This window comes from Wolffia australiana, chromosome 11 (genome assembly GCF_029677425.1).
Source record: "Wolffia australiana isolate 7733 chromosome 11, ASM2967742v1".
Classification (NCBI taxonomy): domain Eukaryota; kingdom Viridiplantae; phylum Streptophyta; class Magnoliopsida; order Alismatales; family Araceae; genus Wolffia; species Wolffia australiana.
The window spans coordinates 12,918,193-12,945,841 of NC_135845.1; the positions used below are offsets into that span (position 1 = coordinate 12,918,193).

General features: G+C 38.7%; 2 protein-coding genes and 1 long non-coding RNA gene across 3 annotated transcripts; 2 read left to right on the forward strand and 1 right to left on the reverse strand.

Moving 5' to 3' along the window:
• The first annotated feature begins 3,992 nt into the window (after nucleotides 1-3,992).
• On the forward strand, nucleotides 3,993-4,784 carry LOC144709621 (VQ motif-containing protein 4-like). The gene has a single exon (XM_078583205.1). It carries the CDS (start codon nucleotides 4,213-4,215, stop codon nucleotides 4,708-4,710), a length of 498 nt encoding a protein of 165 aa, XP_078439331.1. The 5' UTR covers nucleotides 3,993-4,212; the 3' UTR covers nucleotides 4,711-4,784.
• Nucleotides 4,785-5,587: 803 nt separating this feature from the next.
• LOC144709881 (mannan endo-1,4-beta-mannosidase 5-like) lies at nucleotides 5,588-11,088 on the forward strand. The gene is made up of 5 exons (XM_078583533.1): nucleotides 5,588-6,068; nucleotides 6,767-6,964; nucleotides 7,041-7,163; nucleotides 7,660-7,877; nucleotides 10,595-11,088. Exons 1-5 carry the CDS (start codon nucleotides 5,685-5,687, stop codon nucleotides 10,998-11,000), a joined length of 1,329 nt encoding a protein of 442 aa, XP_078439659.1. The 5' UTR covers nucleotides 5,588-5,684; the 3' UTR covers nucleotides 11,001-11,088.
• Nucleotides 11,089-13,856: 2,768 nt separating this feature from the next.
• LOC144709508 (uncharacterized) lies at nucleotides 13,857-14,607 on the reverse strand. The gene is made up of 4 exons (XR_013583046.1): nucleotides 14,480-14,607; nucleotides 14,361-14,408; nucleotides 14,195-14,292; nucleotides 13,857-14,108 (listed from the first exon to the last, which is right to left on the reverse strand). It is a non-coding gene; the product is annotated as an uncharacterized LOC144709508 (long non-coding RNA).
• Nucleotides 14,608-27,649: the final 13,042 nt, after the last annotated feature.

A 27,649-nucleotide genomic window follows, 5' to 3' on the forward strand; every position in this document is an offset into this window, starting at 1 on the left:
CTAAATCTATAACCTTATTGCCCTTCTCAATTTTGGATTATCACCTTCCCAGATATATAACTCAGTTTCCCCTTTTTGAATTTTCGATTATGGCCAGCCTAAATCTATAACCTTGTTGCCCTTCTCAATTTTGGATTGTCACCTTCCCAGATATATAACCCAGTTTCCCCTTTTTGAATTTTCGATTATGGCCAGCCTAAATCTATAACCTTGTTGCCCTTCTCAATTTTGGATTATCGCCTTCCCAGATATATAACCCAGTTGCCCTTTTTGAATTTTCAATTATCGCCAGCCTAAATCTATAACCTTATTGCCCTTCTAAATTTTGGATTATCACCAGCCCAGATATATAACCCAATTGACCTTTTGAATTTTCGATTATCACCAGCCTAAATCTATAACCTTGTTGCCCTTCTCAATTTTGGATTATCACCTTCCCAGATATATAACCCAGTTGCCCTTTTTGAATTTTCAATTATCGCCAGCCTAAATCTATAACCTTGTTGCCCTTCTAAATTTTGGATTATCACCAGCCCAGATATATAACCTAATGGCCCTTTTGAATTTTGGATTATCGCCAGCCTAAATCTATAAGCTTGTTGCACTTCTAAATTTTGGATTATCACCAGCCCAGATATATAACCTAATGGCCTTTTTGAATTTTGGATTATGACCAGCCAAAATCTATAACCTTGTTGCCCTTCTAAATTTTTTATTACCATCATCCCAGATATATAACCCAGTTGCCCTTTTGAATTTTGGATTAAGACCAGACCAAATTAATAACCTTGTTCCCCTTTTGAATTTCGGATTATCGCCAGCCCAAATATATAACCCAGTTCCCCTTTTGAATTTTGTATTATTACCAGAACCTGCATTATGCATTAAGATGTCCGAATAGGACAGACGGGACAGGAGGGAACGGAATGACATTTAGGTCAGTCATGCATCAGAGAGTGCTCCTCCGAGGGTCGAAGACCGAATGGATGACGGAATGATTAAATGATGGTTGTAAACTTAGAGTAAATCACCTGCACTAGACTACATAGTGGGACAGAACAGAAAAGGATATGCAAAGGCTTTCCCCTTCTGAGTTACAGACATATGACTGATGATAATAAGGGATTTAACTATTCATTGACATCATATCCAAAGTTTAAACCCTAATGGAAAGTGATGAATAGATGTATATGGATGAAAGTTTTGATATTCAATCACCCAACAAGCATATGGTCATGAATATGGATGAACTTCTTTGGCATTAATCTTTGATATTAACTAAGATTTTTACTTAATCCAAAACCATAACTGTCGGTCGATGGATGGTTAAATAGATACATGGACGAATGGATCAATGGTCAATTACCAAATAGCATACCATTAATCACTGTCGGTGTATTTACGTTTGACTTCTACTTAGTCATCCCAAGTATTCACATATTTTCCAAACTATTCTCAGCTGAAGCTCAACTGTGCCAGAATTTAAGGGCTTTTTCTTAAAAATCAAGAAGAAAAACCAGAGACAAGGTGAACCCACTATGAGCCATGACGTTGACCTGTTGACCTGGATCAGTCGAACTGGACGACAAAACCCCAAGTCCGCTTCAGGAAAAAGGTACCGACCTTCTTTGAACCTTATCCAAATTAATGATCGACTTACGAAAGTAAAAAACGATATTTAATATTTACCACTGGTTTCTTAATTGCTTGCCGAAATCGACGCATAGTTATTTTATTGCCCTCTCATTTATGACTCTGCTCTACAGTCTTCCATTCACCTGTCTTTTTCCAAAACTCCAAGATGCGGTCTTCCGGATATCGAGCATCCAAGGTTAACACGAGAAAGCTCACTTGGTTCGTGTGCAAATTATAAGTTTGAGGTATAAGAATGCATTTACTGAAGAAGACAAGAGTTTTAATGTTAAATTTAAAAAAATAATTCAATGCGAAGCCAAAATACCCTCTAAAAGTCAAACCCATCCGCATAATCTCCAACATCTAGTTGCAAGTAGTATGTTGACGTCTCATCAAACTACTTTAAAATACATTTAAATATTATATCATCTACGCATGCTTCCCAAAAGTTGTCCGGATGAGTCCCTCTAATATTGTGTATTTTAAATATTAATGTACCTATTTTTTAATGCACTTTCCTACTCTCCTTAATATGTATCCAGTAGACTATTCCCATGTGTTTTTGCTGGTCTCCAGTCTGTGACCCCCTGTCCACTAAAACATTACGGCTAATCCGTATATTTTAATATAAGACGGAATATAATCCATCAATTGTATCTTATTAACGTCCAGAGATACTATACTGTATGATTAAAGGGATTATCAACTTGATGTATACTAAAAAATGTCATTTATATTTATTGTTTGAAACGTAACTTAGCTCTCCTTCGTAATCAACACCTCTAGCTCTCACTCTCCTTGGTGAAAAGTTGATCTGAGACAGTCTGTGAGGGCCATAACATTAGTATTCTCAAACAAGGGTGAAAAAAACATTATAACGCATTTGACCATCTTGCAATAACTCAAGTGTCAATGAATCTGATTTTTAGAGAAAGCAAATTTCATGTTTTATTAACACTATTTACAGTAATCCGATTTTAAATATGGAACTCCTTACATCTCTCTAACTTGCTGAAACACACTTGAAAAACTCAAAGAAGAGCGAGAACCTAGTATGAGTGAAAGACTGCTCAGGGACGTCTAGTCAATATTCTATTATCAAGCAAAAGTGGAAAAAACAAAGACTGCACTAATTCAACAGAAACTAGACTTCCTCTTATACAGGCAAAAGTCTGGTCAAGCAAGAGTAAAAAATCAAAGACTAGACAAATTCTTCGGAAAGCTGAATTCCTAATAGCCCAAGCAAAAGTCTAAACAGGGGCCTATAGAAAAGTTTTGCCAAACAAAAGTAAAAAAACAAAGACATCACAAATTCAATATAAACTAGACTTCTAATTAACCCAAGCAAAAGTCTTGGCAGGGGCATAACAGAAAATATTCTCAAGCAAGAGTAAAGAAACAAAGACTGCACACATTCAACAGAAACTAGACTTTCTATTGACCCAAATGAAAGTCTGCCTGGGAGTATGTAGAAAATATAATCAAAGAAAGGTAGAAAACACAAGGACTGCAGAAGTTTAACAGACAGAAGACAGCCTCTTAACCCAAGCAAGAGTCTGGCCTGGGGGCATACTGTAAATAATTTCAAACAAGATTAAAATTAAACAAAAACTACACTTTCTATTAACCCAAATGAAAGTCTGGTCAGGGGCATATAGAAAATCTTCTCAAGCAAGATTAAAAAAAACGACTTCCAATTAACCGAAGCAAAATTCTGGCCAGGGGCATATGGTAAATATTCTCAAACAATAGTACAAAAACAAATTAAACAAAAACTACACTCTCTATTAACCCAAATGAAAGTCTGGTCAGGGGCACATGAAAATCTTCTCTAGCAAGAGTAAAAAATTAAAGACTTCGAATTAACCCAAACAAAAGTCTGGCCAGGGGCATATTGTAAATATTCTCAAACAAGAGTACATAAACAAATTAAACAGAAACTACACTCTCTATTAACCCAAAAGAAAGTCTTGTCAGGGGACATAGAAAATCTCCTCAAGCAAGAGTTAAAAAAAAAAAAAAAAAAACCAAAACTTCCAATGAATGCAAGCAAAAGTCTGGCCAGGGGTATATCGTAAATATTCTCAAACAAGAGTACAAAAACTAATTAAACAAAAACTACACTTTCTATTTACCCAAACTAAAGTCTGGTCAGGGGGGTTATAGAAAATCTTCTCCAGCAAGAGCAAAAAAAAAACAAAGACTTCCAATAATTGCAAGCAAAAGTCTGGCCAGGGGCATATTTTAAATATTCTCAAACAAGAGTACAAAAATAAATTAAACAGAAACTACACTCCATATTAACCCAAATGAAAGTCTAGTCAAACAACAGTAAAAAAAAAAACAAAAGACTTCCACGGATGCAAGCAAAAGTCTGGTCAGGGGGCCACACAGAAAATCTCCACAACCAAGGGCGAAAAGACAAATACGCGAGAAAATCGGACAATTCCGCAAAAGCTCCACAGCGAGTGGACTTCGTGGGAAAGACGGACAAAAACAAGGCCTGGTCAGAGCCAGTCTTCTACTTCATTCCCAAATCTCTCTCGCTCGCTCGCTCGCTTGCTTGCTCGAAGGGGGATGGCGAACGGGGGAAGATCGAAGGAGGCGGCGGAGATGGGGACGAGCGGGGCGGACGGCAGCCCGTTCCCGACCACGTTCGTGCAGGCCGACGCGACGTCGTTCAAGCAGGTGGTGCAGATGCTGACCGGCGCGGCCGAGCCGGCGGGGAAGCCGGTCGCGCCGGTGGCGTGCCGGACCGGACCGAAGCGGTCCGCCTTCAAGCTCGCCGACCGTCGCCACAACAGCTTCAAGAACCTCCGCATCAACCCTCTCATGGCGGCCGATTTCTCGGGCAAGAAGCCGCCCTCGGACAAGCTCTCGCCCAGCGTTCTTGATTTCCCCTCTTTGAAGCTCAGCCCGGTCACGCCGCTGATCCCCGATCCCTTCTGCCGCGGCGACTCCCCCGGCGACCGGCACGCGGCGGAGAGAGGCTTCTACCTCCTTCCTTCTCCGCGCGAGGGCGAGCCGCCGCGGCTGCTTCCTCTCTTCCCCGGTTCGTCCTCCTCTTCCCCTTGATCTCCCCGATTTGGAGTCGATGTCCAGATCCGGATTCCCAAACCCTGACGATTTTCCCCCTTCTTCTTCTTCGAGCCTCGATCCCCGATCTTGATTGATCGCCATTAGAGAGCGCCTCGCGATCGATCTCCGCCTCTGATTCTCCCTCGATCGAAAGAATTTCTCTTCCGTGGAATCGGGAAGAACTCGCATTCGAAAAAATTTCTCTCGCGGAAAAGAGCGCCGCTTTCTGATGAAGACGACGCGTTCTTGGCCGGCTTAACGGACCAGATCCGTATTCCGGATCCGTATCCGTGGTACGTTTCGATTTCCACGCGCGCCGTACGCGACGACAAAGTAGCCAGCCTATTAAGATTCTAACATTTACAGCTGGGGGTAGCGTGATTGGTTTTGTTTGATTATCAAGCAGATCTGATTAAGCCAGACCCAGATAAGTAAACTAATCAAGAATCGTTCTTTTTGGATTTCCCAGGTGAACCCAGTTCCTCGAGAAGCTAAAATTTTTCTTAAAATCGCAAGATAATCATTCACGAGCAGTAGCCAGCCTATTAAGATTCGAACAAGTACAGCTGGGGTAGCGTGATTGGTCTTGTTTGATTATCAAGCAGATCTGATTAAGCCAGACCGAGATAATTAAACTAATCAAGAATCGTTCTTCTTGGATTTCCCAGGTGAACCCAGTTCCTCGAGAAGCTAAATTTTTCTTAAAATCGCAAGATAATCATTCAAGAACAGTAGGACAGGTAGCGGCAGCATGCAATCTGCAGCTTTACCACGTCGTCGCTTTAATGGCGGAATAATAATCATGAATCTATATTCTAATAGTTCCTAAGTCGCCAACGAGTACCTGCCATTATCAATTTAATAAGGCCCTACACCACACTCCACGACACAGCTCTCTCTTCTCCCTTCTTCTTTTCTCGGCGATCTGCGGCCATGAGAGAACGATTAAACCGCATTTTCCTAAGTTGAGCATGGCTTCATCTAATCGGCCAAGAAAGCTGCGGGCGTTCAATAATCTGACTTGCCCTGTATTCGGGCTCGCTGCCATCGCTGCTGGTTTCATTTTCTTAATATTTCGGGACGTAGGTTTTGGCGAAATGGCGGAGGAGATGAGCTTTGTTGGGAGAAATGGGACGAATTTTGTTCTTGATGGTAGTCCGTTCTATGTGAATGGATGGAATTCTTATTGGTTGATGGACCGGGCGGTGGAGGAATTTAGTTTGAACAAGGTACGAGAGATTTTTAGAGTTGGCAATGAGATCGGTCTCACCGTTTGCAGGACTTGGGCGTTCAACGACGGCGCTTACAATGCACTCCAGGTCTCTCTCGGTCGGTTTGATGAGCGCGTTTTTAGGGTAATTAATGCGATGATTTCTGCTTTCTCGGGCTTTAATTACCTTGTCCTCTCAGATCGTATGAATGCGCATTGATTACTTGTTTTTTTTTGTCTCTTCCGCCTAGTTTTTCCCCCCCTGTTCAATTAGTTATTTAGTTCATGATAATGTCTCTGTAGGAACTGAGCTACCCACATGTTTGAAATTTTCTGTGGCGAAATCCTCTTTTATTATGGAGAGAGGGGAATTTTTATTTGTTTCATTTAAGTTTCTCCAAAATTCTCGGTTGTAGCCATCCGAATTCCACTTCTTCTTTGCACTATTTCCTATCGGATAGAAGTCCCTAGTTGAATTTCTTGAGCTCATTTTCAATATGTTCGTTATCTTCACTTCCCTCTTTGTTTTTCTATAGTTACTCCGAAATTCTTGGCTGTAGCCATCCGAATTCCACTTCTTCTTCGCACTATTTCCTATCGGATAGAAGTCCCTTGTTGAAGTTCTTGAGCTCATTTTCAACAAGTTTCGTTATCTTCACTTTTCTCTTTGTTTTTCTATAGTTTCTCCGAAATTATTGGCTGTAGCAATCCGAATTCTTCTACTTCTTTGCACTATTTCCTATCAGATGGACGTCTCTTGTTAAATTTCTTGAGCTCATTTTCATTAATCCATTGCACGAAGTTAAAAATTATGAGTGGTGACTTATATGTAAGGTGATATAGGCACTGGATAGAGTTCTTGTCGAGGCTCGAAAATACAAGATTAGACTTCTTCTCAGTCTGGCAAACAACATGGAAGACTATGGAGGGAAGATCCAATACGTGAAATGGGCATGGGAAGAGGGTATCGGCTTGAGCTCTTCCAACGATTCCTTCTTCGTTGATCCTTCGATTCGTAATTATTTTAAACTTTACTTGAAGGTATGTCTTTGGTATTTAATATCTTATTTTTATGTGTTCTTGCTCCTGCATAAATTGATTTTGGCCTATTTTTTAGACACTTTTAACGAGAAAAAATCATCTGACTGGGGTAGAGTATAGAGATGATCCGATAATCTTCGGGTGGGAGCTGATGAACGAACCGCGGTGCTCAAGCGATGCTTCCGGCGATACTCTTCAGGTCAGTCATGGGTCTCAATCAATTTATTTTTTTAGAGAAAGGAAGTGGAGTAAAATTTCATCAATTTCATATACTTCATCAATTATTCTTTCATGATGAGCTGCATCCGCTCTGGCAGTATATAGTTATTTTTTTCACTCTAACTTATGTTATTTCGACTGAGACGTGTGTTTATGGTATCAAATTTGAATTACTGCTGGTGAATATAATTTCCTTTGAAAATCATAATTTTCACCTTAATTTAATCATGTTCTTGGATTCGAACCCGTGTTTATGGTACTAATTTTAAAATCAAATTCCTGATTTCATTATTGCTGGTGAACATGATTTCAATTGAGAAACATACTTTGAGGGAGATTTAGTAACTAGTTTTTTTTCACCGTAACTTATGTTTTTGACTGAGACGCTTGTTGATGGTATTTAATTTGAATTACTGCGGGTGATCAAGATTGGAATTTAGAATCATAGTTTGAGAGAGATTTGGGATGGATTGCAGAGATGGATCGAGGAAATGTCTGATTATGTGAAGGCGCTGGATGAGAAGCATCTTCTGACGGTGGGTGTGGAAGGATTCTACGGGCCGAAGAGTTCTTCGGAGAAATTAAGAACAAATCCGCCTGGAGAATGGGCGGAGCAGCTCGGCGCAGATTTCATCCGCAACGCGAACATCTCCGCTATTGATTTCGCCTCCGTACACATCTACCCTGATAATTGGTAAGATCTCTTTCTACACGCCTATCTCTATTCCCACCATTTCCTCTCTCTCTCTCTCTCTCTCTCTCTCTCTCTCCTTCTGTGGCTTTCTCTCTCTTCTCTCCCCTATCTCTCTGTGGCTTTATCTCTCTCCTCTCTCTGTGGCTTTCTCTCTCTTCTCTCTCCTCTCTCTGTGGCTTTCTCGCTCTTCTCTCTCCTCTCTCTGTGGCTTTCTCTCTCTTCTCTCTCCTCTCTCTGTGGCTTTCTCTCTCTCTTCTCTCTCCTCTCTCTGTGGCTTTCTCTCTCTTCTCTCTCCTCTCTCTGTGGCTTTCTCTCTCTTATCTCTCCTCTCTCTGTGGCTTTCTCTCTCTTCTCTCTCACTCTGTTGCTTCTCTCTTTCTCTCTCTTCTCTCTCCTCTCTCTGTGGCTTTCTCTCTTTCTCTCTCTTCTCTCTCCTCTCTCTGTGGCTTTCTCTCTTTCTCTCTCTTCTCTCCCGCTCTGTTGCTTTCTCTCTTTCTCTCTCTTCTCTCCCACTCTGTTGCTTTCTCTCTTTCTCTCTCCTTTCTCTTTGTCTTTCTCTCTCTTCTCTCCCACTCTGTTGCTTTCTCTCTTTCTCTCTCCTTTCTCTTTGTCTTTCTCTCTCTTCTCTCCCACTCTGTTGCTTTCTCTCTTTCTCTCTCCTTTCTCTTTGTCTTTCTCTCTCTTCTCTCCCACTCTGTTGCTTTCTCTCTTTCTCTCTCCTTTCTCTTTGTCTTTCTCTCTCTTCTCTCCCACTCTGTTGCTTTCTCTCTTTCTCTCTCCTTTCTCTTTGTCTTTCTCTCTCTTCTCTCCCACTCTGTTGCTTTTTCTCTTTCTCTCTCCTTTCTCTTTGTCTTTCTCTCTCTTCTCTCCCACTCTGTCGCTTTCTCTCTTTCTCTCTCCTCTGTCCTTGACTTTCTCTCTCTTCTCTCCCACTCTGTCGCTTTCTCTCTTTCTCTCTCCTCTCTCTTTGACTTTCTCTCGTTCTCTCTCTGCGTGTGGCTTTCTCTCTTCCTCTCTCCTCTTTAGCTCTCTGCTTGCAACTTTCCTCTTCTTTTTTCTCTGTGTAGCTTTCCCTCTTTCTCTTTCCCCTTTCTCCCTCTCTTCGTGGCTCTCTTTCTCTCTCTCCCCTTTCTCTTTCAATGACGCTGTCTGTGGCTCTCTATTTCTCTCCTCTCTCTCTCGGTTTCTTTCTCTCTTCTCTCTCTTTGGCTTTATCTCATCTCAGTGGATCTCTCTCTCTCATCTCTTTCTCTCTGCTGCTTTTTTTCTCTTTCTCTAACTCTATGTATCTCTCTCTTCTTTCTATCTGTTGATCTCTCTTTTTCTTTCTCCTCTCTCTTACTCTATGTATCTCTCTAACTCTATCTATCTCTCTCTGTTGATTTCTCTCTTTCTTTCTCTTCTCTCTAACTCTCTCTATCTCTCTAACTCTTTCTCTCTCTCTCTGTTGATTTCTTTCTTTCTCTCTCCTGTCGCTAACTCAATCTATCTCTCTCTCTGGTGATTTCTCTCTTCTCTCTCCTCTCTCTAACTCTATCTCTTTCTCTGTTGATTTCTCTCTTTCTCTCTCCTCTCTCTAACTCTATCTATCTCTCTCTCTCTGTGTTGATTTCTATCTTTCCCTCTCCTCTCTCTAACTCTATCTATCTCTCTCTCTGTTGATTTCTCTCTTTCTCTCTCCTCTCTCTAACTCTATCAATCTCTCTCTGTTGATTTCTATCTTTCCCTCTCCTTTCTCTAACTCCATCTATCTCTCTCTCTGTTGATTTCTATCTTTCCCTCTCCTCTCTCTAACTCTATCTATCTCTCACTCTGTTGATTTCTCTCTGTCTCTCTCCTTCCCCTTACTCTATCTATCTCTCACTCTCTTCATTTCTCTTTCCTCTTTTTCTCTGCGACTCTCTCTTTCTCTGGATTTTTTTCTCTCTCTCTCTCTCTGTCTGTGACTTTCCCTTTCCTCTCTGTCTTTCTCTCGTTGTGGCTTTCTCTCGCTCTCTCGATCTCTCTCTGTCTGTGGCTTTCCCTTTCCTCGCTGTCTCTCTCTGTTCTGTTTAATTTTCGCTTCCTCTCTCTCTCTCTCGTTCTCTTTATTTTTCTCTCTCTTCTGTCTCTCTCTGTTCTGTTTATTTCTCTATCCTATCTCTGTCTCTCTCTGTTCTGTTTATTTCTCTATCCTATCTCTGTCTCTCTCTGTTCTGTTTATTTCTCTATCCTATCTCTGTCTCTCTCTGTTCTGTTTATTTCTCTATCCTATCTCTGTCTCTCTCTGTTCTGTTTATTTCTCTATCCTATCTCTGTCGCTCGTCGTTCTATTTATTTCTCTACCCTCTCTGTTTCTCTGTGCTGTTCATATCTCTCTTCCCTTTCTCTCTCTCTTCTCTGTCTCTCTCTGATCTGTTTATATATCTCTCTCTCTCTCCTCTCTCTGTCTCTCTCTTTTCCCTTTTTTTTCTTCTCTCTCTCTCTCTCTCTCTCTCTCTCTCTCTCTCTCTCTCTCTGTCGTTGCCGTTGTCTCTATTCTCTCGTGTCGTGATTTCTTCCAAAAAGTTACCCATCATGCAAAAAAAAAGGAGAATCATACGAAGAACAACACCGCGTTGAATCGATCAATAAAAACTCCCGAAACTCGCGTCGCAATCACAGACTGACTATCAAATTCCATGCAGGAAAATCTCAATTTCACGTAACTGATTAAAAATCTCATCTTCGGAGCGCAGGCTCGCAGGCAGGGAAGTGGAGATTGAAGAAAAAATCAGGTACGCAGTCAGATGGGCAGAATCTCACATCGAGGACGGAGACAGAGCGTTGAGGAAGCCGGTCTTCTTCACCGAGTTCGGCGTGTCCGATCGTGCGAAAGGATTCAAGCATGAACACCGCGTTCTGTTCTTGAAGGCTGTTCTAGACGTGGTGTTTAAGTCTGCTCTCCACGGCGGCGCCGGCGCGGGCGCCGCCGTGTGGCAGCTGATGGCCGCCGGGTTGGATGATATAAACGACGGATTTGGGATGAATCCGCTGGCGGCGCCGCCCGTTTATGAGTTGCTCAAGGAGCAGTCGTGTAGGCTTGCTTCTATTGGCCGGAGGAGGGCTGAGAATCTCTCGCAGAGCAGTTTTTGCGGTCCTTGACTGTTTTTAAAATTCTTTCTGTTCCGTCCTCGTTTCTGTAACGGGTTCACCGATTTTTTGTTCTCTCTCACTCTCTTCACCATGGAAAGCAGGAAGCTTTGTAATGTAGAGAGAGAATGGTTAAGAGAGACAGAGATGCATAGGTAGGTAGATGGATAGATAGATAGATAGATAGATAGAGATGGATAGGTAGGTAGATAGATATATAGATAGATAGATAGAGATGGATAGGTAGGTAGATAGATAGATAGATAGATAGATAGATAGATAGAGATGGATAGGTAGGTAGATAGATAGATAGATAGAGGTGGATAGGTAGGTAGATAGATAGATAGAGATGGATAGGTAGGTAGATAGATAGATAGATAGATAGATAGAGATGGATAGGTGGATAGATAGATAGATAGATAGATAGATAGATAGATAGATAGATAGAGATGGATAGGTGGATAGATAGATAGATAGATAGATAGATAGATAGATAGATAGATAGATAGATAGATAGATAGATAGATAGATAGATAGATAGAGATGGATAGGTAGGTAGATAGATAGATAGAGATAGATAGAGATGGATAGGTAGATAGATAGAAAGATAGATAGAGATGGGTAGGTAGATAGATAGATAGAGATGGATAGGTAGGTAGATAGATAGAGATGGATAGGTAGGTAGATAGATAGAGATGGATAGGTAGGTAGATAGATAGATAGAGATGGGTAGGTAGATAGATAGATAGAGATGGATAGGTAGGTAGATAGATAGAGATGGATAGGTAGGTAGATAGATAGATAGAGATGGATAGGTAGATAGATAGATAGATTGATAGATAGAGATGGGTAGGTAGATAGATAGAGAGAGAGAGATGGACAGATAGATGGATAGTAGAGAGAGATAGGTGGAAAGGTAGATAGAGAGAGATATGGACAGAGATAGACAGAGAGATAGGTGGATAGTGTTGAGAATCTTGAACCTTGAAGATGAAGAGAAGGGAGAGAGATTGAGAGTAGAGAGAAGAGAAGACAGAAGAAGAACAAGAAGAGTAGACAGGATTTTTGTATTCCCTCAAGAAATTGAATGTGACATTGGTTGAGTATTTATAATATGTATATAGTCTAAAGATAGTAAATTGCCGTTTGTTTTTTATATTCGCTGTAACGGTTTACAACAGATATATAACATTTAAAACCAGATTTAATCTAAGCCGTTATAACAAAAAGGGTGCACTGGTCACAGCCATTGATCGGTGCCGTGAACCTCTTGTATAACGTTCACTTCAGATCTAATCTGAGTCGTTATAATGAGGCGGGTGCACCGATCACAGCCGTTGATCGGTGTCGCAGACCCATTAGTTATAACGGTTATATGTGTGAATTAATCCTGACCATTATAACAATCTTATGTTGAATCCTAGTCATCTATGTTGAATCCTATGCTATATTTGAACTTACATTGAATCCTAACTTCCAAGTCTCTAGTGAGTATATATGTTCATTTTACTAACTATTCTTAATTAAGTCCTAACAGGAGATCCCCGCCGAGTTTGCCAAGTTTGAGACTCCTTCCTCAACAGATAGGTCGATAGATAGAGAGAGATAGATGAACCGATAGATAGATAGAGAGAGATAGATGGACAGATAGATAGAGAGATAGATGGACCAATAGATAGATAGAGAGAGATAGATGGACCGATAGATAGAGAGAGAGATAGATGGACCGATAGATAGATAGAGAGATAGATGGACCGATAGATAGATAGAGAGATAGATGGACCGATAGATATATAGAGATAGAGATGGAAAGATAGATAGATAGAGAGAGATAGGTGGATAAGTAGAGAGAGATAGATGGACAGATAAATAGATAGGTAGAGAGAGATAGCTGTATAGGTAGATAGATAGAGAGAGGTTGCTAGATAGGTAGATAGATAGATAGAGAGAGAGAGATACCTGCATAGGTATATAGAGAGATATAGTTGGATAGGTAGATAGATAGAGAGAGAGATGGACAGATAGATAGGTAAAGAGAGAGATGGACATATAGATGGATTGAGAGATAGATGGACAGATAGATAGAGGGAGATAGCTGGATAGGTAGATAGATAGAGAGAGAGATGGACAGATACATAGGTAAAGAGAGAGATGGACATATAGATGGATCGAGAGATAGATGGACAGATAGATAGAGGGAGATAGCTGGATAGGTAGATAGATAGAGAGAGAGAGATGGACAGATAAATCGATAGATAGAGAGAGATAGATGGATAGGTAGATAGATCGAGAGAGAGAGATTGATGGGCAGATAGATAGATGGATGGATAGATTCATAGACAGACAGGCAGATAGACAGATAGATAGGTAGAGTGCGTGTGTGCAGCTACATGAACGGTAACTATCATTGTGTGAATCTGGATGCTTGGCAAGAGGGAGAGATAGATAGATAGAGAGCAGCTGCAATAGGAAACGTTTGATTTCCACACTGATCTCGTGGGTTATAATTTTATACAGTGAAATAGATTAAGAGAGAGTTAGATAAAAAGATAATTTTGTATAGATAGAGAGAGTGATATATTTATGGATGGATAGATAGATAAAGAGTGATCGCGTGGGTGATTATTTTACATAGTTATCTATCTCGAGAGAGACCTTCATTCTCTTACTCTCTCAGAACTAGAGAGACAGAGGGAGAATGCAAGGGAACGGGAAATCACTGCTTTCTACTGTAATCATTGGGTAATAAACTTTTCTCTGCCTCCCCAGGAAGCGGCTACTCTCTATCTGTATCTCTATCTCTCTCTCCTCTTCCCGCCACGAAAACAAGAATCTTACGATGGAGAAACAGAGAGAGAGCTGGACATGTGGTGAAGAGACAATTGATTTGCTCTCGAAACGGGGTTAACGACGGACAAAACGGAAGAGAGAGAAACTAAAGAGGGAGAAAATGACAGAAACACTGCATGGGATTCCCACTCACTGCATGATAACAACACAAAAAACAGAGAAGAAGAGCCGCTGCAAGCCTGAAGAAACCGACTCCCTAGCAGCTTCACCAACACGTGGCAGCGACCCAGAACGCCGCGTCGCCGGATTATTCCACAGAAAACACCCGCCCTGCTCATCACAAAGCGCAATCTCAGCTCAAATTATTATTATTTTTGAATAAATAATCAACGATAAAAGTATTCAATTCTCCGAACATGATCAGTGTCCGCAGATGCACTTAGCACAAGAGCAGTTCGGTCCGCCGCGGCACTTTGAATCGTTCTCGGCGACATCCGCAGCGAAACAAGCGAAGCTATGATCATAAGAAAATCGTGTGAGAATAATAGAAGACGCTTCTTCATTTTTCAGCCGTATTATCACCTGTTACCAGCCTCGGTTATCGCCATGCCGAAGCTATCGCCCTTCTTCCTAAAAACATCATCCATCAAGTAAGAACGAGCACAAACAGCAGCTGAGATAGATAAAGAAGAGCCACTCACTCGGACTGGTTCTCATGGGCGCACTCGCAGCTACCGCAGCTCGACATAGCGATGATGAGAAAGAGATAGAAAGATAGAGAGATATAGAGAGAGAGAGAGATAAAAGTAAAGGGAGAACGAGTAGAGTGAGCGAGAAAGGAGGTCTTCCCTCGGTATTTATAGAGCCATACTCTGTGACAGGATGGGTGAGGGACGTATAATTGTGACTCTGTGAGATTTTGATGTATGTTTTGTCCGAACCCGTTTGAATAGTGGACCCATCTCAGTGTTTGGGCAGAGGACAAGGGACAATAATCTTAGCCAAATCTTGAGACTGTTCAGTGGACGATCAGGATGAGAGATTTTGAGACGGATGATGAGAGATAGATGTTTCTTGGCTTGATGGAAATGCACATGATGGCATGATGACGGCTGATGGATGGCAGATGACAACATGATGGCAGGCAATGAATGGCGGATGACAACATTATGAGGGCTGCTCTTGGACAGTTCTTGGAAGGCAGATGATAGAAAGTTGAGCAGAGTACGATGGGGAAATAAGAACTAGTTTTTAATATTTTTAAATTATTTGAAACAATGTTAAGCCTATCTATTAATTTTTTTCTAAAGTGTTTTAAAAAATAACGGCTTGTCTCTCCTCTTATCTATGTATCACTCTCTATCTCTATCAATATCTTTGACTCTCTCTCTCTCTCTATCCTAATATTCATTTTTCCACATTTAATTTTTTTATATCTGATAATGGTATAACTGAGGTAAAACAGCAATGATTGTATTTGCTTTTAAACCTTTACTTTCAAATTATAGCATGTTATTTATATTAAATCACAAATACCTTATGTTGTCTTCATGTCTACCAGTTAACATAAAAAACTGCTTTTTATTTAATGTATATGGTCATTCCTATATTATTTATGCTCTTGATTTTTTTATCAGCATAATCAAGGTGTCAGTAGCCAGTCCACTTGTTCCTCTAACTGCTGAAATGGGGAACTATTTTATAAGTTAACTTACTGTGCCATAATTGTATTGGGCATGGAGCAAATATGAGATGTCCTACTCCTTTGCATCGATGAGAACTGTCATGACACCATCTTTGAATATGACTCACAACCATCCTAGTGCAGGTCGAGCTAGCCAAAACCTTCTCATTGCAAAACTATAGTGTAATGAACATGAAAATTAAAATTTGTGAATTTATATGGCCTCCAAGACAGTCCCACATTTCCCATGTCATTCAACATTAACTGATACATGATACTCACCATAATGTGAGTGTGTTGATTATAAATGAAGTCAACAAATACACACAGTGAATAGGTGAATTATGATGAGATCAGAATATGATGATCACTATACATTTAACATAGTCTCTAAAATTCCTTTTCGAAGGATATTGAAGAAGTGCATGAAGATATTAAACAATAATAAGATTATATAGTCCCTTTCATCTGATGATTATGGTCGACCTCATAGCCATTAGTGTGGAGGCACTAGGACATGTATTATGTGCTCTATAGGGAAATCACTCACAAAATTTATTTGTATATATCCCTGAATGGTATTATCAATCACAGTTGTGTAAGTAGGCCTTGGACATGAGACATCAAAGACACCTTATGGATGGAAGTTTGTGTCTTGACTATGACATATGATTCTTTTACCACAAATTTTAATTTATCCTAGATCAGATCTATGAAGAATTTTATGAATATGCTTGTCTGGTAAAGATTGGGTCATCCAAAATTAGTCTAATATGACATTGACACAAGGAAGATGTAGTTAAATCCCTGTCCTGGGTAGTGGAAATATCAATGGTGTTCTCCGATGATTTTTGCCATTGACTATACCCTAAATAGACTGGTGAATTAGGGTTTGACCATTAACTAGGCCACATGAAGAACTATACATAAAAATAACTGAAGATGGCGAAGGTTATATTCTTGTGTTTATGTACTCTTGTGTTTTTTCCATAGCATGGTGTCTAGCTTGGCATCCCATGGGATATCAAATGAAACTATCAATATTCTTCATTAATTAGACTGATACATGGGCCTAAAAGGTAACGCACATAATATTTTTTAATGTTGGTGGATACTGTAATTTTAAAGATTTTCAATAAAATTTTCCTAGGTAGAGAGGCTTTTATGAAATTTTCTCATAGATATATGAATATAAGGGGCACCTATTTTTGATACCCTCTCTTCTCTTATTTTTCCCAAGCGCTGCTCCTAGTGAAAAGAGATGTTAAGAAAATTTTATTTTTGATAGAAAAGTTTAAGGGAATGATGAGGAGGTCCAATGCTTTTATGTTTAAGTAGACATGTCCATAGGCTGGAAATCTGAATGAATTGAGCTAATAAATCATGATTTTGATCCAAGGTTAAACAAGGTAACATGTCTAAGAGAATTGATAAAAAACTACGGTTTAATTATGATATTGGCACTTTTCAGTTTTAATAATAGATTTATTTCGAACCAATACTCACACAACTAAACTAAGCTAGACGTGGTGATTATGAGTCGTCTCCGTAGGGAACAAAGATTAGGGATTTATTATTCTTTAAATGGTAATTCAGAAGAGATGAGAGGGAATGCAAATCAAATGCTGGACTGTGAAGTGAGATAAACAATGGCTGAAAGGGTGATAAAACTATTGAATAATAAAAATAATATGAATATTACCACATGTGGTAGATGGTGAAATGTGAATGAAGCAAGTGAAAATGAGAGAGTGAGATGGAGGAGGTGACACAATGTGAAAACTATGGTTTAAGATCGAGAGAAGGTGATACTGTTATCTGGGATGACAATGATGGAGATGATGGGGTGATGCATACTGATGAAGGTGAAATCAAATGGTGAGAAGAATTGGGATCAATCTAACCTAATAAAGTTAAGGGAACAATAGTAACCATAAGTTCTTCCATAACCTTGATGACTATTAGATGCATGAAATCCTATCTTATTTTATGTTTATGTTCTCCAAGCACTCAAGGCACCAAATGAGAGAAATATAAAGCTTCCGTTAAGATTTCAGCTTGTTCTGTCTTATGGCTCGTTAAGAATTAAGACATTGGTTGAAATAAAAATTTCTCTCTCATTATTCCAACTTCTGCCATCACATCCTAACCAGTATTTCTTAGTATTTTCTAAGTTTTAGTGACGATTGGCCCGTATTTGTCATTTTCCTACCCGGTTGACTGCTCATGGCTTGCCATGCATCGCGATGCACAAAAAATATTTAATTCATATAAATTAATGCTAAGTATAAATATAAATATTTATACTTAGCAAAAATAAGAATTGGGATCAATCTAACCAAAAATATAAATATTTTTTGACTTAGAAAAAATAAAAAATATTTTTATACAAAATATTTTCTTTAAGAGTATATAAACCTCGTTGTCATTTTCCTCAAGTGCTGATAGTTCTTTTTTATAATATTCTTGACAAAAAATGAGTAGTGTTTTTTCTCACACACGATAGAAAAATAATGAATCAAATTAGTAAGATGAACTAGGCTGCAAACAAATGTTTGAGAGCATTAATCAAAGATCGAGTATAAAGAGAGGGCAGAAGAGTTTAAAGAGAAGTGTCCTAACTCTCCCTACTTTTGATTTCATTTGAGGGTCTTGGATGATGAAAATTACTTAATTTCCAGTGCGAATCCCTTCCTTCCCAATATTTGAAAATAGAAATTTAAATTTCTCACTGTGAGTTAGTTCCACAATTATTGCATTTGTTTGACCTAGTTCTCAAAATGGCTGAAATGGACCTTCCTTCCTTCCCAATTATGGTGTATTAGACTGTTATATGATCGGGGCCATCGTTTGGGTTTCTTCTTATGGTCTAGGATGTCTCTTGGACTTCTATTTTTCATCTTTTTGCATCCATAAGTCCACCTCAAGTTTACATGTCACTTAACCCCAAATTTACATGTCAGTTAGAAAAATAATGAACCTTTGGTGGATAATGAAAGCGAAAAACTAAACATAATTGGAAATAATTAAGTATAAAACATATCAGGTATACATAAAAAACTAGTGGCAGACTAATCCCATAACAATCCTAAATTTAACTGACTTGTAAATTTTGGAATGACATAGAAATGATGTGCTTGATATAGTAATGACTATCAAATAAAATATCTAGGAAGGATTTGGGAGAAGAAACATAGATATTATAAATGCATTTGAAAATAAATAGATCAAGGAGGTTTTAAATATTTTCAATATTACCAAAAGGTTTGGGATGGATAACTCTGATATGGAGATTATATATCTGGGCATTCATCAAATCCCTTGTGCCTAGGAAATTGGACATATAATTTTGGAATACTATGCACAAGGCCTAATGCCTCTTATTCAAAAACAACATTAGAAGGACGTGATAACGTATTATAAAGTACTTCATTAGGACTACAGATATATTCTGATTCATGGAGAAGAATAAATTCAATTCAAGGGTTCTACAAATTAGACCTTTAGAGTAGAAATTAATGATAAAAGTTTTGATCTAGGCTTGTATCACATTTCATTGAAGAATAAAATATTAGAAAGGCTACATGTCAGTTAACCTCAAATTTGATGATGAAGTCTCAGTATATCTGATGAAGGAAAATTGTGTATTAATTTTTAATGTCATTGCAATTTTAGTTTGCCTAAAACCGAATAAATTTGTTTCAGAATAGAAACTTACTTAGATGTATAGTAAGAGCAAGTCATTTCCACACGGACAGTCCTTTAGATGTGATTTTAATAACTGAGTTATAGTTAAGGAGGAGTAATAATACGAATAAATATAGTGAACAAGGATGAGAAAATTAGATATGAGTGAGAAAATATCAGATATCATTTATATATTTTCATAGATACAGGAAATAATGAAGGAGTAAGATATTTGAAATGGATTAATATTTATAGGTGATGTTCATATAGGTAATAGAAGATGTAAAGAAGATTAATAAGATAGATAGGATAGAAAAATACTGTTAATAGGAAATAGAGATAATAATAATGTGTATTAAGATTTTAGTTAGTTAGTGAATAAGTGTTATGGTAATAAGAAGTAAGTAGTTAGTAAATAGAAGTATATAGATTAGTAAGAGGTAAGAAGAATGAAATAGAGGCAATAATTATTATAAAGATATGAGAAATAATGAATTCTATTTTTTTTATCAAGATGCAGATTAATGCGATAGAGAGATACTTATTTATGTTAAGACTTTAAACTTTAAGGAATGAAGAAAGAGAATTGGGATTATCTAGTTTTTCATATAATAAATTAGCTTGATAGATATTAATGAGGTAAGGAAGAATCATACAAGATAATAGCTTAATACAGATAGATGAGACAACATATGTTATCTAATTTTCAAGAGTTCATTAAATTAGATATAGAGGAGGATGTAAGTAGATATTTTGACTATTAATGTTTATAGTTATCTTAGGATTATATAAATATATTTATAGGTCGTTATACTTAATAGGTATTTTAATACAGTTTTATAAGGTATAATCAGGAATAAAATTCATATGAGACACCCGATGCTCATAAGTTGTTCGTGGAAATGCGTCAATGAAGCTGATCGCAGAAATAAGAGAGAGAAAAAATTATGACATCAATTTGAATCAATTAAACATACATAGAAAGTGAAAGCACATATAATTATACCTTCTTGAGTTCAAGAACTCACCTAAATCGCCATGATTCAGACAATCAGATATTCGGGGCGCTGATTGCTGCCCCCTAACTTCGGTGTGCTTCTCCTCCTACCATCCTCTATGCTGGCACAAATCCAAGGAGTTCCAGTACTCCTGAGGCACCATCCAGGGTGCCTCAAGAAGTGGTAGAGGTGTTAGCCCTTACCCTCATTCATTTTGCCGCCAGATGGGTCTATTACTGTCGACAGAGCAACAGATCGGAAGATAGTGAAATTGGGGGTCATTATTCCCTTTTAAGGACTCTAGAGGACCACTCATTGCTGTAGATCACTTGATCTGCCCTTGGAAGTCCTCTAAGGGTCATTGGATGACTGATGGTCTCCTTTTTCTTGCCCGAATCTGCCGTCTGGTTGACGATATCGATGGCTAGGGGTGGAGATGGATGAATCTGCCCCTGGCTGTTCTATTTCCTTCTTATGGAGTCCAACAGCTGCAATTAAACCACAACAGTGAACCCCTTTTAGTCACGGTGCACCCATCAGCCATTGTGCTATCATTAGTCTTTTCTCCATTGTGGTTTGTTTTTCGAAGGGCCCTTCCATCCTCGTCAGTCGTTGAGGCCAATCAGAGGCCTAGAAAAGAAAAAGATAATAAGAATAAGAAGATCTCACCATCCGATCTTCATTAAGAAGATCGAATGGTCGAGATTATATCAATATACCTAAGTCGACCCGTTATGATAGGGGCTTTGGATCAGATTGGTTCGGAGCCCTGCCATAAATCTTTTTAGCTTTCTAAATATTGCGGCCCATCTGGCCGTGATCCCTGTTTTTGCTTTTGGGCTCGACCTGATGCGTAGCTGAAAGAAACCTGCAAATCTAATCCCATATAAGAAAATTTTAAAACACGTAGTGATATGTAAATCTTGTCTGATAATTTAAATCAAAATAAACAAAAGACTTCCCTCTTTAGTGCATGCATGGGTTCCTGTGGGCTCTTGTGTGTGGGCTCCTTGGCGGATTGTGTCGTGCGTGCCGCTTGCTGGCGCCGGGTGGGCTTGAGCGCCTTGTGTTTGCCTGCTTATGGCTGGCTTGGCTGCTGCATCCTGGCTCAGCCATAGCTACTTAAAACCAATATTTTTATTCTTTATACATATACACTTTTTTTCTCTATCTTTCTCTCCATTATTTCTTTCTTCAACTTTGATTCCCTCCATGCAAAAGCATAGATTGACAAACTAAAAGAGGTATTAATCTACTTAATATTAATAATGTTTGAAATACATTTTTATTTAGAAATACTTGGACTTGTAAAATATGTAAAAATTACAATAAAACACATTGTTTTATCAATTGCTCCATTTAGCGCATGAAATGAAAATTCTTATAAAGTTGAAGGTGATACAAATAAAATAATCCTAAACTGAGTTTACAATATTTAGAATTTCATGCACATTTTGGATTTATCAATGTCACTTCAACTGTTGCCTCCAAGAGAATGTGGGATTGGAAGAGTCTAAATAAATGAATGATATGTGACATGAATGATGTCATTGCATTAAAAAAGATCCTTAGTCCCATCGGAATTCTGAATGTTTTCACTTATATATGGGATCATTGGTAATAAAAATATAATAATAAAAAGCATTACATCTACTTACTATATAGTAGATTCGTAGACCAATAAGTAGCTCTTTATTCTTTGGTATCACTGGAAAAGCCACATGTTTCTCCTCTAAGGATGTGTCAATTTATTTGAAGAGGGATGCAATGGAATTATACATCGGATGGAACCCAATCACACTTCTCCATCAAAATTCTTTAATTGAGTCATATGCATGTTATGCCTGAACAATAAGGTGATAATGCACATATTTAGTAGATTAATATGACCATATATACATATTTATCTGCCTGAATTTGATTATATATGTGTGTCATCAACGCTAAAATTATTAAGTTTATTTTACAATTATATTTTGAATTTTTTGATTTTAGATATTTTTAGGATCTTCTGTATCATATTACTAAATAAATAAATTTTGGAGTCAAAATATGATTTTTCCTGAATCTTTCGATGGTAAATTTGTGAATATATAGTTTTACTAAGTCAAAAAACATATTTATTGAATTTGTGAAGTCATTCTTTGTGGTTTTATTAGTGCCATATGATGTTTCACCATTGGATTTTGTCGAATGGTGATTCATTAGTAATTTTATGCAATGATTTATGCCCCCATTCATTGCAAAAAGGTACTTTTAAAAGTCAAAAGGGTTGCAGTTAGAAGTGGCACACACATGACTAGAGAAAAGACACTACATGCTGAGGTGACGTGGAAAAAAAGCATCACCACATCATGTGTACCAAATGACACAACCATTTAACCATTTTTTCTCTATTTCACATTTGACAGGTGGCAGCCTATCATTTGAGGTATCAATAGACATGCATATGTGGCACCTAGTGATGTGACACCACCTATCACATATATGATTATTTAATAGCTTATACATTTGTTCTTTTCCTTGTAAGGGCACGTGGTATGCCGTGAGACGTCATTTGGGAGTGACATGTTAAAATCAAGGAAATAATTGAAGTATATTCCTAAAGATTATTGAATGAACCCTGTACAAGACATGAGAGCAGCGACCAGGATGAAGGGGGAGAAATCTTTAGATTATATCAGTTACCAATAATTTCTAACTTCAAGGCATGATATTGTACGATCCAAAATGGTGGATCAAGCTGATACTTTGTGGCCAGCTTCGTTTTTTCTTATCTATCCCCAATCTTGAATAAAACTTTGAAGTCACTTCTTTCTAATGGGGCTGTTCGAAAGAGAGTGGGGTTTCTACAGATCCATGAAGGTTTTCTTGGTGCATGAGTGTTCGGAGAATGCCAAGAGAGAAAGGAGAGATTTTTCTGCATCAGAAAGTTGCCTTGGACTTTTCAGAACACATGCATCTTAGATTAGTCACTTATTTTACATTGATTAGTATCTTGTACATCAATTTATATTGGTCCATATTATATCCCCTTTTCCATATGACTGTATCATCATATCTCAGTCATATCCTGCTATTTCCATTCTAGATCTCCATCTCACATTCATTAAACCATAAACCATAACTCACTCGCTTCACCACCTTTATCACTTATCCATTATCTCCTCTTATTATCAGCTCCTCACATTCCTTGTTCTATTTGCTCTCTCTGAATTGCATTGGATCTATTTATCTATTCCCTCTTCTTCTTCTCGTCCTTACACCTAGTCATAATCACCATATACTCTCAGCCGTTTTCATCACATTCTATCAACTATCCTATAGGTATACATTCTCATTCTTTTCAAATCACTATATGAGTAGTGTTGAATCCCTAAGATCCATTCCCTATGGAGGCCACCCGCAGTCATCCACTATCAAGAATTCTTATGAGTGTATCATTTTATAAATTTTATTGATTAAAACTAAAAATCAACAATGACATATCTAGTCCTATGTTTTGAGTTTATCATGAAGTCCAAGGATACGTGCGATTACATGTGAATTATGATTGGATCATTCCACGGTGACTACTTAAACTTCAACACACATCCTAAATGTCCATATTCGTGCGGTTTTTGCTAATAACATTAAATTGTCGTGACCTTATGGTGATGATGATTGATTTAGTAACGGTTTCTATGGATACACTAATCATTGACAAGTGGTGCCTAGAGAGAAGAAATCCACTGAATTATTCTGTATGAATCAATAGATGTTTTTGCACATAATTTTAACCACGCCAACTCCTGTCACTCTTGTATACATGGTTGATAATCATAATTAAAATGGTAATTTTCTTAATAATTTCATTATTTTATGTGTTTATTATCATTGAAATGATCATAAACCTATGTTATTAAGGCTCAAACTGATTAATTACATTATAAGAATGAAGTTCAAGTTTTTCTCTACTGAATGGTGTTTGAACCAAATTTTGTGACACAAATTTCATAAAGAAAATATTTTTGGAAGTCAGAATATATAAATTCAGATTTAGTTAAAATTTTATTAGGATTTATTATACCTTTAGAATGATATTCTGAGTTTTTGGATTTTGTGGTATTTTAAAGGAGTTCTCTTGTTAAATTTATAGATAATATAAATTTAATTGTCAAAAAGTATACGTTTGAATTTATTTAAATATTTGAAATGAAGCTGTTGACTTTTTTGCTATGAGAAGTCTGTGCCAGGCTGGAAATCTGCACAAAACTAAAAGGAGAGAGAAAGTGAGGGGGGACTATGATGGCGCACGCCATCAAGGATCACCGACGACGTCGTCCGCGCCACCGGCCAACGTAATCGAAAGCCAAGTGAAGAGATGCTCGATTGTCCCGTTTTGATTTTTGTCATTTTTCTAGTCGTGTCTCGTATTTTCTTCGCATTCGTCCTGTTTTCATTGCATGGCGACGAGCCCATGTCCGTATTTTGTCATCTTCGGGAAGGGGTCCTTAGTCATTTCGGACCCCGTCCCCATGTGCCCCCTTGTTTTCCTTCTTCTTTTCTTTTCATTTTAATTTCCCCTTTTATTTTGTAATGAGGGGGCCCATTTAGATAAGGGCCCCCTAATGGACCCATTTTCCCCCCTTGTTGACCCACCTAAGGGGGCCCAATTGACCTCTTCCCCCTTTACAAGGGAAAAGGGGACGCCCAAGTTCATCAGACCAGGAAGAACAAAGAAAAAAAGAAATCGTATTGTTTTTTTTAATGGTCTCCCTTTCTCATTCAAGAGAAGAGAACAGATGAAGGAGGAAGAGGGAATGGGATGGAAGAAGGGAGAATTGGGGAGGGGAATCAAATTCCCTTTCCCCTAATTTTTTCTACTCGATCGGAGCTTATTGTTCCTCCCCCTTGGGGTGACCAAATCTCACTGTCGAGAAGCCATTCTTGCCCCAGGCACTCCACCGCATAGCAAAATGTCCCCGTCAACCACGGCCTCTTGGCGTAGCACGAACCTCCAGCGAACAAGATTGACACTCCCCAGCGACCCACGGTGCAGTGGCGACCGACCGCGCCAAGCACAAGCTACCCCGGCGTGCTAATTCTTCCGGCAGCCGTCGCTTATGAGAGTTGCCGGATTCCTAAGTTGAGCGGTCATATCCACCGCGCTGTCCACAAATCTGGTGACCAGTTGATTCGTGGATTTCCCGATGGATTCTTGCTGTTCCATCGGACTCCTACCGATCAGGCTGGACTTCTCCTGACGGATGTCTGTCGTACAGTTGGATGGGTCGTTTGGATGGGGTTCTGCTGGCGCTGACCGAGCCGGATGTGAGAAGTGTTGAACCACCATTTGAGGGGGATTCCTAGGACCAGAACAACGACCCCACATCCGTGGGAGGGAGCTCTTGACTACAATTCCGGCTGTGAGCACCTAGCATTACGACCCTGATCGGTGGTGCCGCCTTGCTGATATCTGGGTATTTTCTCCGATCAGTCAATGCTCCTCTCGACACTCAAAACGAACCAAGAAATGTCATTGTTGATATCTGGGGTCAAGCCGCAGCTCGTGTCGCCTGCCTGAATTCGCCCGTGCCAATCCCCCATCATTGTTACGCCCGGGATTCAGCATTATGCTTGAGCCGGTTCATCTCGGCCCCATCCGCGATCCCTCTCTCTCCGACCTTTACAAGTAGTTCCGTCATTATACTGCTCATCGAGCCGCCGTCCGCTCTCTGGTGCCTCTCCGGCCAACCCGTTTTGTCCGCCATCGACCGTCGATGAACTCTGCACCATGAGCCACGTTGACGCGGTACACCTTCCTCTCTCGTCGCTCATTTAATTATCTCTTGCAGTAAATTTTTTTCTTGACTCCACCGCACTCGGGCTAGGTAGGTGAGAGAGGCTTTGAGAGAAACTACGACTAAATTGGGTGTCTTACCGGTACGATCGAGACCACCCGTTACGCGCGAGCCCTACGGATTGATTCCTTTCAGCCGTAGACGCCTTTGTTGCTCCGACAAGGTTCGAGAGGCCACCGTCGTCGTCACTGCCGACCCCGTCCAAGTTTGGAGCTCGGCGCCTCCCTCGAGTCAGAGCCTGCACGTACGATATGTAGGACATTCATTCATTGCATCATAGTCATATCAACCCATTAAGGTTCATCCGTCGAATGACAACACCGTCGACGTTCGAGACCACTACCTCTTATCGGTACCGAGCCATCATACTCGGTGTCGACCAGACGACATCCTAGATGACGTCCGACATCAGACTATCTAGCTTCGAAGATCCTATATTGACCAGTTCGTCGAGTGAGGGCTGATGCACGAGATCTGGCCTCTAAAGTACATAGCCTAGTCAACAAGCCCCAGAGGTCTGATGTTATCATTTGCTTATTTTTCCTTGCCTTGTGGGTCTTGTATGTGGGCCACGTATGTTTTTGTGTGTGCCAAACCTACATGTTTGTGCATGTGTGAGCTCCTATGTGGGCCTGCTTGTGGGCCTCTCTCCTATTAGGAGCCCCTAGGAGCCTTTATTTGGGCCTTCTCCCCTTTATCTCTAGGGGAAAAGGCCCATATTTACTCACTATAAGAGGGAGAGGGGGAGTATTTTTATGAGAAAAACATTATTTTTAAAAATTAATTTTATGAAAAAATATAAAATTAACTGTTAAATTAAAAAGAGAATCGATAGAATTCGTTAAAATTCTAGAAAAAAGTCTTAGTTAATTTTAAAAATCATTTATTATCCCCAAAATAATAAAGAATTAACCATTAAATTCAAAAGATAATCGATCGAATTTGTTAAAATTCTAGAAAAAGTATTAATTAATTTTCAAAATTATTTCTAAAGCAAAAAATAATATAAAATTAACTGTTGAATTCAAAAGATAATCGATTGAATTTGTTAAAATTCTATAAAATTCTTAATTAATTTTAAAAATCATTTCTTATGCAAAAAAATATAGAAAATTAACCATTAAATTCAAAAGATAATCGATAAAATTTGCTAAAATTCTAGAAAATTATTAATTTTACTTCCATATTAATTCTTATTATTATTATTATTACAAGTATTTAAACCTTCCAAGTTCTTCTAAACAGTGAATATAATATTAGAATAAGCTTTTCAGTAAGGAAGAAAAGATAATATTGCAAGTTAAATCCATTAATTTGAAATTCACGTTTTTTCTGAAGATAGTCTTAATAAAAAGGTCTATTCTTTATTATTTTTTAATAAATTTTTTTTGTCGTGACGGACATGTCAAAAGAATACACGTGCTGCATATCGGAAGAAATGGTTTTGCCAAAATAGTTGTTCTTCGAATGTTAAGTTTATGAATTTTCTCCTTTTCTAAGTATGGAATAATGATGGTATCAGTTTCGATCAAGATCAGAGTAAAATTATGCTAATGATGCAAATTAAGTTTCAACATTTCATCAAAATTCGAGGATATGAATTCATCTACATGTTAAAATGCATGAACTATACCTGTGAAAAATGATATATATTTATGA

What these genes read in the sequence shown, in the direction of transcription:
- LOC144709881 (XM_078583533.1), top strand. Translation starts at nt 5,685, where the DNA reads ATGGCTTCATCTAATCGGCCAAGAAAGCTGCGGGCGTTCAATAATCTG. An exon ending in CTTCCGGCGATACTCTTCAG is followed by an intron (nt 7,164 to 7,659) that starts GTCAGTCATGGG and finishes GATGGATTGCAG; the next exon opens with AGATGGATCGAGGAAATGTC. An exon ending in CACATCTACCCTGATAATTG is followed by an intron (nt 7,878 to 10,594) that starts GTAAGATCTCTT and finishes TTCGGAGCGCAG; the next exon opens with GCTCGCAGGCAGGGAAGTGG.
- LOC144709621 (XM_078583205.1), top strand. Translation starts at nt 4,213, where the DNA reads ATGGCGAACGGGGGAAGATCGAAGGAGGCGGCGGAGATGGGGACGAGC.